Here is a 17,126-nt window from a genome sequence, read left to right as displayed (position 1 = left end):
TTCAGAAAGCAATGAAACCAAATAAGTGCTATTTTATATTTGGTTTTGGAGGGGGTTTTAGGGGACGGAAAATCGATCTAAGTAGCTAGGTCTTATCTCAGGGTAAATGCGCATTTTTGAGTTTTTATATATTTTCCGAGCAAAGCTCGGTGTCCCAGATATTAAGTATTAAAATTACTATTAATCTAAATAAGTGTATTTTATGTTATGTCTCAGAATACTTACAGCTTTAGAAGGATATCGGTTATTTTTATAACATTTAGTACTTATACATACTTATTAAGAACAATTTTCTTAAGCTTTTGACGTAACACATATGTTATGTAAATTATGTATTAGATACTTGTCGGCTACATACAATATTTAGTAAGATTCTTTTTCTTGATCGGGTCACTCTTGACAGAGCGGTCGTGGTCATCATTGGAAGTCTCCCTTTGTGACACGTTTGACGGCTCGCCTCCACTCCTCCTTAACGGCTGCGCGTTTAGCGCATTCGTGCAAGGGGCCGCGCAATTAAGGCAATTTAGTAAGATTGTATGATAGGAAATTGGTTTAATTCAAACGTTCCAGTATTGTTTTTATTATTAAGAAATATAACATTTATATAATCATGCAGTTTTAAAATGTTAAATCAAAATTAAATAAATTAACATAGATAGTCTGATATTATTGACAGACATTAAAGCTACCATAAGTAATGCATAAATATAAGTATGCAAGCGGTATGAAGTAAGGATTAATAAATAATTTTATACGTATGTTCTACAAGATATATATTATTCAAAACATACCAACACATTGTATGTATGAAAATTTATAAAAAATATTTAAAATTATAAAATTAATCGATTTAGATGTCAATTTTTAAAAACGGATTTCGTAATTTTTAGATTTTTAAATACTTATACCAGTAAAAATTAGATTAAGTTATGTATGACTCGACTACTCTACTTGTACTTATATGTATTTTATACTTACATATACTTAATATAATTATAGGTGGTTTGCCAAAGACATACTTTGTTAAGAGTATTTTAATTTTCTAGATTTAGAACAAGATAAATATCTAGAGTAAGATAACATTATTATGTCCATGACATTTTGTGCAGGCTAATAATAAATAAATGATGAATCTGCAGCTTTTATCTTTTTCTACAGATAATCAACATTAAAGTACTATTTTTATTTATTTATTAATAAATTGATGTTTGCTAAATCAACATTGCGTTTTATTTACAAGGAAACGTTTTACTTATTCATAGATATTCGCTTTTAGGGAAGTTTAAATTTTATGAATAATTAGAATACTACCTCTACCTAGTTAATTACCTATCTTGAGTAAACTTTAATATTTGTGGATTTAACATTTAAGGGTCGATCAACTTTTTTATGTCATATCGTGTCCCAACGATATAAAAATTCAAATCTTACAAATCGTAACAGTTTTTAAATTTATCTGGTATATTATAGTAAATTAGCCAAATAATTATTCAAACTAGAACTTAAAAACTGAAAGAATTATTTTTAAATATAGTTTTTTTTTGGTGACCCAGGAGATAATTTTAGACTCCCATACAAAAAAAGCATGTCTCAATCGCATGTCGGCTTCGGTTTTTACTTAACAGTGTAAAAAATGTACTCCACCATATTCACTACTAACGCTTAATTAAAAAGGTATTGACATCTAATTTACAAATTCGATGCTAAAATTTCGCTAGATTTCGTAGATTTATTTAAAAAAAAAGTTCTTTTTGCGTCCCGAAACAATGATTCATTTTTAAGTCCCCTAACTTACCACACATTACAATGGCAACGAAGGCTCAAAGTTATGACACTGTATCGCCCAGCCAATAGGCAGCCGATCTAAGTATCACGTGACAAGATCCACCATTACGGTTACTTTCTTATTCGCCGGCCATTTCGTCTGTGGTTCGAAGTGTGACAAGATGTGTTAATTGTCGGTCTGCTGACTTACTGTGATATTTCGTAAGTAGTTTTGTCTTTTTATATTAATTTGTAGCTTTATAGATCCTTCTTAGCTCTAATATGGTCTAAAAATATACTTTTTTGACATATTTTTGTGGATAATAACTAAAATTATTGATTTGACTTTAAATGTCTTCTGGGTCACCGTTCCCCCGGGTCACTTTTCTGGTGACCCAAGAGACTGTGATGGTGACTCAGGAGACTTTATCAATACGTTTTGATAAATTTGCTTCTTTTCATGGATATATTAACTTTTTAATAGAAATTAGTAATAAATTATTACTATGTCTCTTTGAGACACTGACTATGAAGAGACTATATTGAGCGAAACCAAGGCTCCAAAGTGTTCGCAAAGGACAAGTCTATTGGGTAAAGCCAGCTGACAAAGCTGAAACAGGAAGATGGCAGCATAACGTCGAGCAGAGCGGAGGTTTTAGGCGAGATCGAGAGGTTCTATGGACAGTTATACACTTCGATCCAAGATCCAAGCTGTCCCGACATTATACCGAAGATATCTCGGACATCAGTCTGTACGAGATTAGGATGGCCCTGAAGCAGCTTAAGAACAACAAGGCGCCGGGCAAAGATGGAATCACTTCAGAGCTTCTGAGAGCGGGTGGAACACCGGTACTTAAAGTCCTCCAGAAGCTCTTTAATTCCGTCTTGTCCGAGGGCATAACGCCTGACCATAGACCACATCCATACGCTGCGGCGAGTTATACAGAAGACCGAAGAGTATAACTTGCCATTATGCTTAGCGTTTGTGGACTATGAGAAAGCCTTCGATTCGGTGCAAACATGGGCGGTGCTTGAGTCTCTTCAGCGATGCCATATTGACTATCGGTACATCGAAGTGTTGAAGTGTTTGTATAGTAACGCCACCATGGTCAGAGTACAGGAGCAGAGCACGATGGCGATTCCATTGCGAAGAGGCGTAAAGCAGGGAGACGTTATCTCTCCGAAACTGTTTACTGCCGTAATGGAAGACGCCTTCAAGCTCCTGGAATGGGAAGGACTTGGCATCAACATCAACGGCGAATACATCACTCACCTTCGGTTTGCCGACGATATCGTAGTCATGGCAAAGTCGATGGAGGAACTCAGCATGATGCTCGATGACCTCAACTGAGTTTAACAACGGGTGGGCTTGAAAATGAACATGGACAAGACGAAACTTATGTCAAATGCCAATGTTGTGCCCATCCCAGTCTCTGTTGGGAACTCGGTACTCGAAGTTGTTGACTCGTACATCTACCTAGGACAAGTAGTCCAATTGGGTAGGTCCAACTTCGAGAAAGAGGTCAACCGCCGAATCCAACTCAGTTGGGCAGCGTTCGGGAAACTACGTAATGTCTTTTCGTCCGACATAACTCAGTACCTCAAGACAAAAGTTTTTAATTAATGTGTGTTACCAGTGATGACTTACGGCTCCGAAACGTGGTCTTTCACTATCGGCCTCATCTCAAAACTCAAAGTCGCTCAACGAGCTATGGAGAGGGCTATGCTCGGAGTTTCTCTACGTGATCGAATCAGAAATGAGGAGATCCGTAGACGAACTAAAGTCACCGACATAGCCCACCGGATTAGCAAGCTGAAGTGGCAATGGGCAGGCCACATTGCACGCAGAGAAGATGGCCGATGGGGTCGAAAAGTTCTCGAGTGGAGACCACGGACTAGCAAGCGCAGCGTAGGACGTCCACCCACAAGACGGACAGACGACCTTGTTAAGATCGCCGGAAGACGCTGGATGCGGGTCGCTTCCAACCGGCACGTATGGAGGTCCAAGGGGGAGGCCTATGTTCAGCAGTGGACGTCTTATGGCTGAGATGATGATGATGTCTCTTTGCTTATGAGCGGAAGTGGTCTAAAAACTTTGTGCAGACGCAGGCGACGCACAGAGCTCGACGTTAAGCGTGACGAGCTAAAGGCCAGACCACCTATGGCCATCACGTACAATTATATCGGAGGGGTGCTGACCTGCAGCGAATGTAGCCGCACATTTGCTGCAAAGATTGGCTACGTCACTCACCTGAGAGCACACCAGCGACGCTCTCAGCTGTAGCATAGCAGTCGCTGTAGCCGAAAACGGCTAGGAGGAGATGATGATGATGATGATTTTTGAGCCTTTATGTTATTGTTTATTCGATATTAAACTTTCGTGAGACATATTTTAAATTGTTTATACGACAACGGTTTCACTCACTTGAATTTTTAGTCGCTATTGGCGACATGTTTCGGGCCCGTCGGGGGTCCTTCCTCAGGCTCGAGTGCTCGCGGCGGCTGCAACTCGTGCACTGATCGCGCCGCTCGCCTCGTCGCTCGTTGCGCGCGCGCTGACAGAGCGGGGGCGGGGGGCGCGGTGCACTCCGCAGCCGGAGTTGTCAGGTCAAGGTCTGGTAGGGCGGCTGCATCGACTGGCATCAAGCACACTGCACTCACTATGTCCACGCGATCGTCACAACGCACATCCCGCCTAATACCAGGAATTATAGGCTTCCATGCAGGTGGCAACATCCAGCCTCCGTCTCGATTGAAATTAGGTCGGCGTCCAATTTCAATCGCCTCGCGAATCTTACGCGGCACAAAACATTTCTCCCGTACTAGTAATCTCGCTCTATCGAATCGAATGAAATGGGACGCGCCTGTATCGTACGCGTGCTCTGCCACCGCTGAATTCCTGGTATCCATGTTCTTTACGCTGCGTATGTGTTCCGACAACCTCGTGGAGACATTCCTTCCAGTCTCACCCACGTACGCCCTACCACAGTCACAAGGTATCTCGTATACCCCCGGGTTCCCCAGCGGGTCCTTGTCCTTTAGACAGATGCTGCGCTCTCCAAAGGACAAGGACCCGCTGGGGAACCCGGGGGTATACGAGATACCTTGTGACTGTGGTAGGGCGTACGTGGGTGAGACTGGAAGGAATGTCTCCACGAGGTTGTCGGAACACATACGCAGCGTAAAGAACATGGATACCAGGAATTCAGCGGTGGCAGAGCACGCGTACGATACAGGCGCGTCCCATTTCATTCGATTCGATAGAGCGAGATTACTAGTACGGGAGAAATGTTTTGTGCCGCGTAAGATTCGCGAGGCGATTGAAATTGGACGCCGACCTAATTTCAATCGAGACGGAGGCTGGATGTTGCCACCTGCATGGAAGCCTATAATTCCTGGTATTAGGCGGGATGTGCGTTGTGACGATCGCGTGGACATAGTGAGTGCAGTGTGCTTGATGCCAGTCGATGCAGCCGCCCTACCAGACCTTGACCTGACAACTCCGGCTGCGGAGTGCACCGCGCCCCCCGCCCCCGCTCTGTCAGCGCGCGCGCAACGAGCGACGAGGCGAGCGGCGCGATCAGTGCACGAGTTGCAGCCGCCGCGAGCACTCGAGCCTGAGGAAGGACCCCCGACGGGCCCGAAACATGTCGCCAATAGCGACTAAAAATTCAAGTGAGTGAAACCGTTGTCGTATAAACAATTTATTGTTTATTCCTTTTGAAAACTGTGTATTTGAAATTCGGATGAGGCGAGCTTTTCTTTAGCCACTTTGGCTGTCACTATATTTTTGATGTTGATTGTACTGATTGCTGAGAATCATTTACTTTGATTTTTGTTTAATTGTTTTGATTTCTGAGTGTTTTTAGACTGATTAGACTTACTGATAAGTTAAAATGTGAAAACAGAATGACAGAATGTCTCTTGAGTTACTAAATTTGTCTCTGGAGGAACCAAAAATGTCTCTTGGATAACTAAATTTGTCTCTGGGAAAACTACGATGTCCCAAAAATTTTTAGGCATGTTTCGCATTTTTCTGGAAATGATTAAAGTGAAGTGGAAGTGATTAATAAATGTTTTTAACTATAATATTTTGATTATTTCGTAACATTAACATATTATTCCGATAGGTAGAATATGCATGGTTGCGGTATTTGAGTAATATAAAAACTTTTCGTACATTTTACGACATAAGTGACTCAGGAGACACTATTAGTTGATTTTAAGGAAAACCAAAAAGGGTCTCTTTAATTTTAAGTTAAAAGAAGCAAAGAGTTTATGCTCCTTTATATAATAGACGAATATGTATTTCGATTAAATGAAGTTTTATTTAATAAATCCCGGGTAACCCAGGGGACACGTTTTGAGACAGCACAACATATATAACACCAAAAGTTGTCAAAATAATAAAATTTGTGCGCGGCCCGTAATCGCATACAAAACTTTAAATGTTCTTGTACGCTAAATGTCTGAAAAAAAATCATAATTAAAAGATTTATTTTTTCGAAAAAAATCTTTCTCCATGACATGAAAAAGTTGATCGACCCTTAATGTTTTTAAGGCGGTTAACACACTGACGCTGTAGCGGATGCTTAAGTAACTGTCCGTGGTAGAAATGATAATTAGTCGGAAATAATAAAACGAAAATTATGTTGTAACACAAACAATATATTTACAGGTACTTTCATACAAACTATTAGTAGCATACTATGACGTCCATGATATGACATCTATGACGTCCATATCTTTTAGATTCTACAATCAGGGTTTTTGGTTGCACACTCCTGACCAATTAAATTTCAACCGACATTCTATTTTTAAAGCTATGTAGTTCAGTGTTTAATCAGAAACACTTTCAATTTACTTTCAAAGGAATTTGAATCTTTTGTACAGTAAATACATTCCATATTTAAATGGCAGCACCGCACTGCGCAGCGTCCGCGACTACTCGCCACCATTTGCGTTGCCACTAAAAAATGAACTGTAACTAATATATTTAAGGTCCAAATTCCTTTGCTCCTAGTACGCCGCGCTTTGGTTTCAACCGTTTGATTTGAATCATACATTACTTGGTCAAATAAAGTTACTTAACACGGACTAGCCTGGCGATGTAGGAGGGCCCGAAGTTGGCATCGTTCGTGGGTGTGACCAGCTGACCGTAGCGCGGCGCAATGGATCCAGCGGCCAGGGATAGCGTGCCTGCCAGGTTTGCGAACGGAGCGGATAGGTCTCTGCAATGGTTAAAAAAAACATATTATGGTTATAAAATTCATTCAATAGACGAATGACTTATTGTGTTGTCTCTGGTCTGACTTAAACTGCGGTGTATGTATGAGGAAAGTAGCTACGTCGTATCTACTAGCTAAGTTGTTTTCATGAACTCCTGAGTTGACATAGCTAATTTAAATAGAGAAGTTGTGGTAACAAACAGGTAAGAACTAGGGCTCGCGGTCGAGTCCGTGTTTCGTTTACACGTTTCGGATACCCGTTTCCGAATAACACGTACACGGTTTTCTGGCCCGTTCCGCACGTGTAATTAAGAAACGTGTAATTGAGATCCGTCTCCACGGATAAACGGGTATTCGAAGAAACGGATCTTATTTACCCGTGGCTCCGGACACGTCCTTGACGAGTAGCAGCGAAGGAACGAGCCGGCGTGGCGTACTTACTTAAGAGCTACAAATAAATAGACAAAAGATTCATGACGAGTTTCCGTCATATCTAACCTTATTACGTGGTCCATAGAGTCGAAATTCAACAAACGGTTTAAATACTCGTAACCCTTTTCTGAGCAGGTAGTTTTTGCTTGCAATGTTGCAATACGAGTAGAAAATTAGAAATACAGTATACCTATGCTACTTATCAAAATAGTATTTTGTATAAGACTTCAAATACTAATACTTTATGGTTTATTATTAATAAATCATTTGCTTCGATATAATTGCTTCTTTAATTTTAGCCGCTGTATTTGTTACAATTTCATGTATGTGTTCTGTACAGGTTCTCCTTAGTACACCGACATAAAGCTTAGAATTGGCTATGGCAGGTCTGATAACGATTTGGGATGCTACTTGTTTTCGGCGATATCAGACAAAAGGGTATTGGAAAAGAACACGTTGAATGGAACACCACCGGCCGGCATTTATTACCTGAGCACTAGTGTGAAAGTGACCCAAGTGAACATGAATGATTACCAATTTTGAGATCTATCTTAATGTATTTAACAATATAATTGCAAGGTAACCAAGGTAGCATGGGTTTTTAAAGTTCTCGCGTGAAATCCTGCGTTTCAAATGCCGCTTTTGTGTACTTTTTTTTGCATCGTTGGTGGATTTGCTGTTCTCGCGCAACAGTTAGGTAATTGATAAAATAACAAATGACCACAAAGTAGTAGTTGGTGGTATTTATCTGCACACCTATTATTCGCGAAACTATATAACTTACACCATTATAGGTATATAAAATGTGTTTCTTTGATTGAAATGTAAAATGAATGAAATTAGCTTAAAAGCAATAATAGTAAAAAAAATTAAGGTTCTAAACTAGGGACGGGTAGGTTTAAAATTAAAAATAGTAGACTATATAGAATAGGGACACCTACCTCCATTCATATATTGTATAGTTGGCTAAATATGATATATTAACACATGTGTTAAAACTGTTATAAATAATTTTAAAAATTCTTACGCCAAACGAGTTCATCTGAAGTTAACATTCAATACTAGACCTTGCATACCCAGACCTAGAGCATTGATTAGCTCAAACTGTTTCAGATCCGTTCGGGCCGGTGTTAAGTACCCGTGTAAACGGAGATACGTATCTGAGAAACGTTTCTTGGGAACGTTTCTTGGATACGTATCCGGATCCCGGCGGTTCCGTGTAAACCGTGTTCTTAGCACCGCCGGTCTTAAGAACACGGGTATCCGTTTCGGCGTGTAACACGGATACCGGGAGCCCTAGTAAGAACGAAAAACGAAAAGGCGTTTAAGGGCCACCCCACACTAGCGTCTCTCGAGCGTCGACATCTAGTTAACGCAGCTCGACGCAGCGTTGACGCAATTGCGCAGCGACGCCATTTTCCATAGCGCTGAATAGACGGCGACGCTTAGAAGACGCTAGTGTGGGGTGGTTTAGTGATGTGTTTGAACAACACACTCGTTTGGACGTAGCTGAGGATGGTATTCCACCTGTCCAATTACTTTGTCCAATGTCATTGCATCTCGCTCTCTCATTAAGGCAAAATGTGAGACGCAATACACATTGGACGGATGGAATACCACTCTGAGTGATGAATACTTTATAGACAGCCGAGCATGAGTGAGGCCATCTCGACGTACGAGTCAGGCAAGAATATATATAATTATACCGCGTGTGGCCTGTAACACGAGCAAATAATTAAAACATAGATTGTACTCCTCAAACGGTAACACGTTACTTTTGTTCAACAACTTTTACAAATTATGAAGTATTTAGGCTCCCTATTTTTCACACAAAATAAATATCATCTTCAATGGCCGCCATCGCCACACCATATCATTGTGATTGACGTTGCTTGTCACGCCTTGAACATAACAAAATTCGCAATACATTGCGTCTTAGAATAAACTTTAAAGTGTATTAAAAATCAAACCACAAATTATTTTTAAAAGTCGCTGAACAAATGTTGGTCAGTATGAGGAGTACAGCCTACAGTTTAATTTTTTGCTCATATTACAGGCTACACCCGGTATAGGTACGAGTATTTATAAAACTTACTTGACAGTGGCGATGACTCCATGCGTTTCAAATGCATGCTTGAGCGCCATGTGGACAACGCCATCATTTTGGACGGGACTGAGCGAACACGTGGAATATACTACTGCGCCGCCTACTCGGACTAGCTTCAAGGCGTTCCTGCAAATTGTACAATATATTTTTCACCTCAGCAGCTCGAACAAGGGTACTTTGCTTCTTAAAACAGTGAGCAAAATGCGATTTTGCTCACAGAGTCATTTTGTCTCACTCAGTGAGCAAAATCACATTTTGCTCACTGAGTGAGACAAAATGTCATTCAAGTGACCTTTATAGTAAAATGTCATTTCAACATGCGGGGTCTAATACAAGTTCGATATACTTGGGTTCTATTATCTCTGTCCCTCTAGGTATGTTCTCACTGCTTAGGGTGAAAAATTTTGTGTACTACACGAGATCAAAGTTATTTACATCTCTTGCGCTTTTGAATCCCTTACTACGCTCAAGATTCTAAATTAGATTCACTCGCTACGCTCTTATATTTTCTAGAATCTATTATAAAATCTTTCGCTTGCACGGGACAAATAAGCACTCGAAGAAATATCAAACTTTGATCTCTTGTTGTACAAATAACTATAGCATAGATTCATGAATTTGTGGAACAAGAGGGTGGATTATTGCTACGAGTGTTATTGAGACTCAAGCGAGCTATATTCGACAGTAAAATTTAGGAGTGTAGCGAGTAATTCTTTTTCTTTCTTCTTTATATTTAAGAGCTATGCTCTTGTCGGGTAATTCTTACGCTTAGTTTAACATATCAATAAATCTCTAAGTCTTAGTAATAATAACCTTACTCTTACATTTATTGCATTACCATACAAAGTTTAAACTAATGCAACTGTTTTCGATTGAATAGTTAAACACGAAAACAGAAGATTTAGGTGTATAATTTGAATAGTTAACAAATTATACACCTAAATCTTCCTCAAGAATCACTGTATTGACAGGTGAAAATCGCATGAAAATCCGTTCAGTCGTTTTTAAGTTTATCGTGAACAAACACACAAAAACAGACAGACGCGGCGGGGGACTATGTTTTATAAGGTGTAGTGATAAGTAATAACAATAAAGAAATAGGCAAACTTACGTCAACAACTGCGCCTGCATTTCCGGCATACGCAAACGTTCCTTCACCCGATCCGGCCTGAAGATGTTATTCTCATCCTCGTTCATGGTGTGTCTGTCCGTCGTGCACGGCACGTCTACCAATACCTGCAAGGACTTACCATTGTCAACGTCACGTGGATTTTGAGGCTTATTGCGACGAGATAAGGTCTATGTTAGTACGATAGCTTGAAGTGTATCCATTCTAACTTTGAGAGACTGCAGCGGTGTAGTTTTACGGTGAGTTTACTACGGTAAACCCGGCTAACGTGCGAGGGAGGTCAATATACGGGTTTTTAACCCTTAGCCATACTTTGTGAGATAAAAATAGTGTTAAAAAGTGGTTAAAAATAACTGCATTCCCGTGCGATAGGCCAATATACGGGTTTTTACCCCTTATCCATACTTTGTAAGGTAAATAACTAACCCCGTTATTCATAAACGCGTTACAAACCTCAATTAGCTAATAATCGTTTTTGTCTTTATCGGTCATTTTGAAGAAGAAGAAGAAGAAAATAAATTTATTCAGGACGCTTACAGTATTGCTTAAAACTAATACAAAACTTTTATAAGTATAAAACATAAACGTCACTGAATAGGTCTCCCCTCAGCTTGATGACAAGTTACCTTTCAGGTATCTTGACGCTGGTCTTCCGTGGAGACCTGTCCAAGCGATCGCGTCAGCACGTAAACTTAACTAACATTGGTTAAACTAAATCGAGATCAGAACTAAAATCACAAATAAATATTACTTCAATTTGACCTATTAAGTATATATAATGTACGGCTTATTTAATAACATATTTGTAAGACTTAGAATTTATATAACTATTTGTATAAACTATTGCATTAAATCATTCACTGAACTAAACTTATGATTATGACAGACAAAATTGAAAGATCAGAGATTGGCACTTAGGCGTGATCTACTCTTTGAGCAGATTTCTGCAAATTCAAAATATACTTTTTGTATTTTACTTTAAAAGATAAAATAGAGTGAGAGTTTCTTATGGGCGGCGGTATGTTGTTCCAGCATTTCGTGGCAGAATATCTAAAACTACCACGAAATGCAGTTGTATTGTGCCGTGGGCAGATAAGACGAGTAGCTTCTCTAACAAGCCGCTGAGAGAATTGCATTTTTTTAGATAAATATTGGGGTGTCAATGACTTAACAATGCCAAATAGCATACATGCGAAATGCAAAGAACGACGTGACTCCATGTTCATCAGCCCGTTGTTATTAAGGTAAGGTGTTATATGAGTTCTGGGCGGTATAACGAAACAAAATCGAGCACATGCGTTCTGCACTCGCTGTATGAGCTTTTTTGTTTGGTATAGAAGGCATCTTCCTATAACCGTATCTGCATAATTCAGTTTTGATAAGACTAGAGATTCACAAAGAGCAATTCTAACATCAGTTGACAAATATTTACGAACTTGGTATAGTATTTTAAGTCGATAAAAACAGATTCTCGAAATATCTATCACATGGTTATGGAACTTTAGTTTACCGTCCATAAGAATGCCTAGGTTTTTAGCTTCTGTGACCTGATCAATGCTGTCCTTGCCGATTTTAATAACAGGGTTACAATTGATAATCTCACGTCTTTGCTTATCAGAGCCTAATATTATGAATTTTGACTTGAGAGGGTTTAAAACCAGACCATTTCGGCTGGACCACTTAATTATCCGTTCCAGATCGTCATTGATTTTATCGACTACACTAGGAGTATCTATAGGCTTGACAGGCAAATACACCTGCAGATCGTCAGCATAAATATGATATTTACAGTTCTGAATAGAATTAATTATATCTGCACTATATAGAATATATAAGATTGGGCCTAATATTGAACCCTGGGGAACACCATGGGAGACAAGGGAAGCTTCAGAAGTCTGGCTAGAACCACTCTCAGTATTTAGTTTTACTCTTTGCAGCCGACCGTTTAAATAACTAGAAAACCATTTCAGGGTAAGAGAATCAAAACCATAAAATTTTGACTTATGTATTTGTAAGAAAGGGATAAAACATAGTTAACAACTTTAATAAGGTAGGGAACCAAACCCTATACAAAAAATTGGCTGTCTAATATACTCAACATCGACGTCGGATTAGCAAAAATGTATGAAACAGTCGATTTTTTCACGATTTACCCCCTTATAAACATTACGGGCCTGATTAATTTAGTTAAATTATGTTTTATGCTTTTCTTACAAATACATAAGTCAAAATTACAGGTAAGGACAAACGATTATTAGCTAATTGAATAGCATTTATGACGCCCCTTTATTCATAAATGGTTAGAGGTTGATCCCATAATGAAAGTAGCAGTGGCGGCGGGTCCATAAAAGCCGATTCCCACCGGCTTTCCTGTTTCTGGACGTTTAAGCAGAGTTGTAAAGGAAATATGTAAGCCAAATTAGCCCCGGCTTGCCTATGGATATGTTTGACGCGCCGCCACTGGAAAGTAGCTCAGTATTTCCCATATATTCATCTCACAAAGTATGGCTAAGGCAAAATGGTAATCGCTTACGTTAGCAAGTAAGGCTGTACGTCTGGTAAACCGAGGCGGTCTTTGACCCGCGCCAGGTGGTAGACCAGGTTAGCGTCTTGGTTGATCGTCCGTCTGTCTGTCGTGCAAGGCGCATCCACCAACACCTGGAGGGGGGAGTAGGTTAATAATTACCCCCCTTATTCATAAAACTTTACGGGCCTGAAAAGGTATCATGGTCGCATTTTTATCACCTGCCATGCCATGCGTCACTTTCACACTTACATATTTGTTAGAACGTGACGGGCGTGGTGACAAATGATAAAGAGCCGACCATCTTAGCCCTACTGATTTAGTTAAATTATGTTTTATCCCTTTCTTACAAATACATAAGTCAAAATGACAGATAAGGACAAACGATTATTAGGTACGTGAGGTTTGTAGCGCATTAATGAATAAGGGGGTTACACTTTAGAAAACAGCGTTCCTCGGAAGTCACTTGTACAAACACTAGATGGCATTGATTTCAAATAAGATTATAACAAAAACTAAGTCATTTAGTTTATTTAGGAACTGTTTTCTATAGATATTTTCTTTATTAACTTAATTCCTTCCTACAGGAGCGGACCGGCTTTTGTCTTTTATATATGTCGGCGGCCGATAGTAAGATCAGGCAGATCGTCATAATGTTCCTGTGTAATGTTTTGACGATAGTCACATTAAACCAATATATAGGTAGGATAGGTTCGTTAGGTTACTTCAGATGCCCGAAGGGCAAACTACCCAGAAATAGGAGCCCCGCGTAGCGGGGCTCCGTCGACTCAGGGTACGAGTCAAGGATTTTCACGTTTCACGATATGCCTGACCTTACGATCGGCCGCCGACATATATACTTTTATGAGATTCTATAATATCTTTGGGCTCGGATATAACAACAAGAACTAGTAACGCCATCTTGTGTAATGTAATGTAAAAACAAGACGCTTTCTACAGTTCCTACGCACACAGTTGCCGGGCTGACCGTTCTAAACTCGCGCAATGATCACATGCAGTCCCTTGCGGTACGGTATGTACGTTGTTGCCAAAATTATATGACGATGAACTGCTGCACCAGAACATTGCTATATTTGGCTATGGACAAGTAGAAGAATACCTATGTAAGTATGTTTTTAGGGTTCCGTACCCAAAGGGTAAAACGGGACCCTATTACTAAGACATGGCTGTCCGTCCGTCGGTCTGTCACCAGGCTGTATCTCACGAACCGTGATAGCTAGACAGTTGAAATTTTCACAGATGATGTATTTCTGTTGCCGCTATAACGACAAATACTAAAAACAGATTAAAATAAAGATTTAAATGGGGCTTCCATACAACAAACCTGATTTTTGACCAAAGTTAAGCAACGTCGGGAGTGGTCAGTACCTACTTGGATGGGTGACCGTTTTCTTTTTGCTTTTTTTTTTTGTTTTTTTTTTTGCATTATGGTACGGAACCCTTCGTGCGCGAGTCCGACTCGCACTTGCTCGATTTTTAATTGAGCTAACGCAAATCTGCGATTTCGAAACACCGAGTGTGTTGCGTTGCGGACTATATTTTACTACTTGTATTTAAACCGACAAATGGACATTTAAAAATTAAATTCATAATAAAAAAGTCCTCATTACGTACCTTATCAAAACCGACGTCGTCAGTGAATTCCCGTCCGTCGCGCGTGGATATGAGGACGCGCTCGCGCCACGAGTTGCTGGTATCGAAGTCGATCAGGTAGTCGCGGAATATGCGGCTGATCCTGGAATGTACACTTGACTTCAATCGGGGATTCATTTCTTTTTTATAGTCCTTTTTTTTAAATATTATAAATTGTATATTAACTCACATTTATAGACAGGTCTAATGCGAAATTACCTCTTACCTCTATGAAATTATGATGTATAAATAACACTTGCACTGCGTGGGCTATCAAAATCGCTGCAGACTTTTCATGGTCTAACTCTAGTAGTTACAATCAATGTTACCCCGGCTACACACGTTAACTATAAATCGTAGCGATTAAACTGTGCAGTCCGATCGGACTGGACAGTTTAATCGCTACGATTTATAGTTAACGTGTGTAGCCGCATTATATGATATAATACTGATGATTACCTGTTTGTCCTTGAAATGGAGGAGTCATTGCACACTATGACGTCGGGTAACAAGGTCTGGAGCGCGACGAGGGCCTTGCCTCCCGGGGCGGAGCACAGGTCTAGCACGCGGTCGCCGGGGGACAAGCATAACGCTAGCACTGCTAGCACGCTCCCACAGTCCATTGGATAATAGTTCATTACATCTAAAAAGGGTAAAAAGACGTTAAGACGAAACAGGAGCTGAGTATTAAATATTTTAGGTAAATATACCCGTCTCGCTAACGGAAGCGGCTCCTAAAACTAGTGCGATAAGGACAAGGCGAAAAATCCTGCGTAAAAATCTCAAAAATCGAGGTACGAAACCTACTCGACTGTTTCCTCCTCCAGAACTTAACCAATCAAATTTGGAAATCTAAATGATTATGAAATTATCTGTGTCGGACCGTTTTGCTTTTTTGGCTAATTGATATCAGTTTTGAATACTACGCCTCTAATTGCGGCATAGTCAATGACGCCATTTTGGCCATTTTTGGAGGGCTCTAGACCCCTTAAAAAACAAAAATATCAAAAAAAGCAAAACGGTCCGACACAGATGTTGACAATACTAATCTGTGTTGAAAAAATCATTGCTCTATCATCAAAACCCACGGAGGAAACAGTCGAGTACGTTTTTATGGAGAAATGACCACTCCTGTTGGCTCTTAATAAAATCCCATGTTGAATTTTAATAACCAAGGATGAAATTATTGCCAGATCAGAAATGTAGATCCTTGCACAATTCGTTTAAAACAGGGGGTATTACTGGAATGCTCTGCCGCCAGAGTGCAGCACGAGCACCCATCGTAAACCATAGAGTAACTTAATACATACTGCGCCTTAAGGTCTCTTCCCACTACAACGTATCATACCATGACCGTGCAGTGAACGTATCAGGCACGGAATGTAACGCGATACGGACTACTATGCCCACTACACCGTGTCTACATTGTTTCATATCCGTACATAACGGATTTAGTGGCCGTAGTAACCGCGTATCATCCGCCCAGAGCATCCGCCTATGATCCCCGTAGCATCCGCGTTTCATCCCCTTAGTACCCGCGTTTTATTCGCGAGAGCAAGACTCGTCAGAAAGAGCTAGCGAATAGTTATCAGACTGGCAAGAAATATGGCAACGCGTTTATAACGGGCTTAGAACGGTCACCACAAGCGGTTATAACCCGTATGCTCACCGTTTCTCCGCCTGCACGCACCGTTCTGGCAACGTTGCGTGCCGTGCACGGAGCGTTTCGGCACCGGCAAAATATCCTCGCCGACAATTTTTGACGGTCCGTGCATGGCACGCGACGGGTATGGTCGGTGACGGAACGGGCTAGTGAGTATAGTCTCATACTTTTTAATACAAAGAATATTTTTTTGCCTGAAACGTTACTACTACGGTCATGGTATGATACGGTGTAGTGGGCAGAGACCTTTAAACGGTTGTTTGACATGTTTTCACAGACAATAAAATATGACATTGATACATCAAGGCGGTTTGTTTACAAATGGCCTACCGGGAAACGCGAAACTCAGCTATCTGCCTCTTTATCGGTTGAATATGCAAGAGCAATAGAGAGGACACATTTTCGACTCTCGTTTGCGGTAGACCCTTAGATTTTGACTGATTGTGGTAGTGGCGCCCCCTACGCAGTGTTTCCCTATTGAATAGCGGGAAATGTTCGGAGACATACAGCCCCATCTTACTGTCATATTCGAAAATACGATTTTTTCTTAGACTTTACAACTCTTTTACAATTACATAATAACTTTTACATTTTGATACCACTATCTAGCGTAAAAGTCTGGCACT

At 40.3% G+C, this 17,126-nt stretch overlaps 1 protein-coding gene across 1 annotated transcript in view; it reads right to left on the bottom strand.

The window, feature by feature from the left end:
- Window positions 1-6,847: 6,847 nt before the first annotated feature.
- LOC134672867 (tudor and KH domain-containing protein homolog) overlaps window positions 6,848-17,126 on the bottom strand; it is a 126,098-nt gene continuing 115,819 nt past the window's right edge. The window contains exons 14-17 of the mRNA XM_063530816.1: window positions 12,760-12,770; window positions 10,643-10,767; window positions 9,520-9,657; window positions 6,848-6,995 (exon numbers count right to left, since the gene is read on the bottom strand). Of these exons, the coding sequence (XP_063386886.1) occupies window positions 6,848-6,995; window positions 9,520-9,657; window positions 10,643-10,767; window positions 12,760-12,770 (422 nt within the window). The remainder of the gene's footprint in view (window positions 6,996-9,519; window positions 9,658-10,642; window positions 10,768-12,759; window positions 12,771-17,126) is intronic.

The sequence above is a fragment of the Cydia fagiglandana genome, chromosome 17 (genome assembly GCF_963556715.1).
Source record: "Cydia fagiglandana chromosome 17, ilCydFagi1.1, whole genome shotgun sequence".
NCBI classification, from domain to species: domain Eukaryota; kingdom Metazoa; phylum Arthropoda; class Insecta; order Lepidoptera; family Tortricidae; genus Cydia; species Cydia fagiglandana.
Note: the sequence above shows the minus strand (reverse complement) of the source record. Positions and strands in the feature narration are given on the sequence as shown.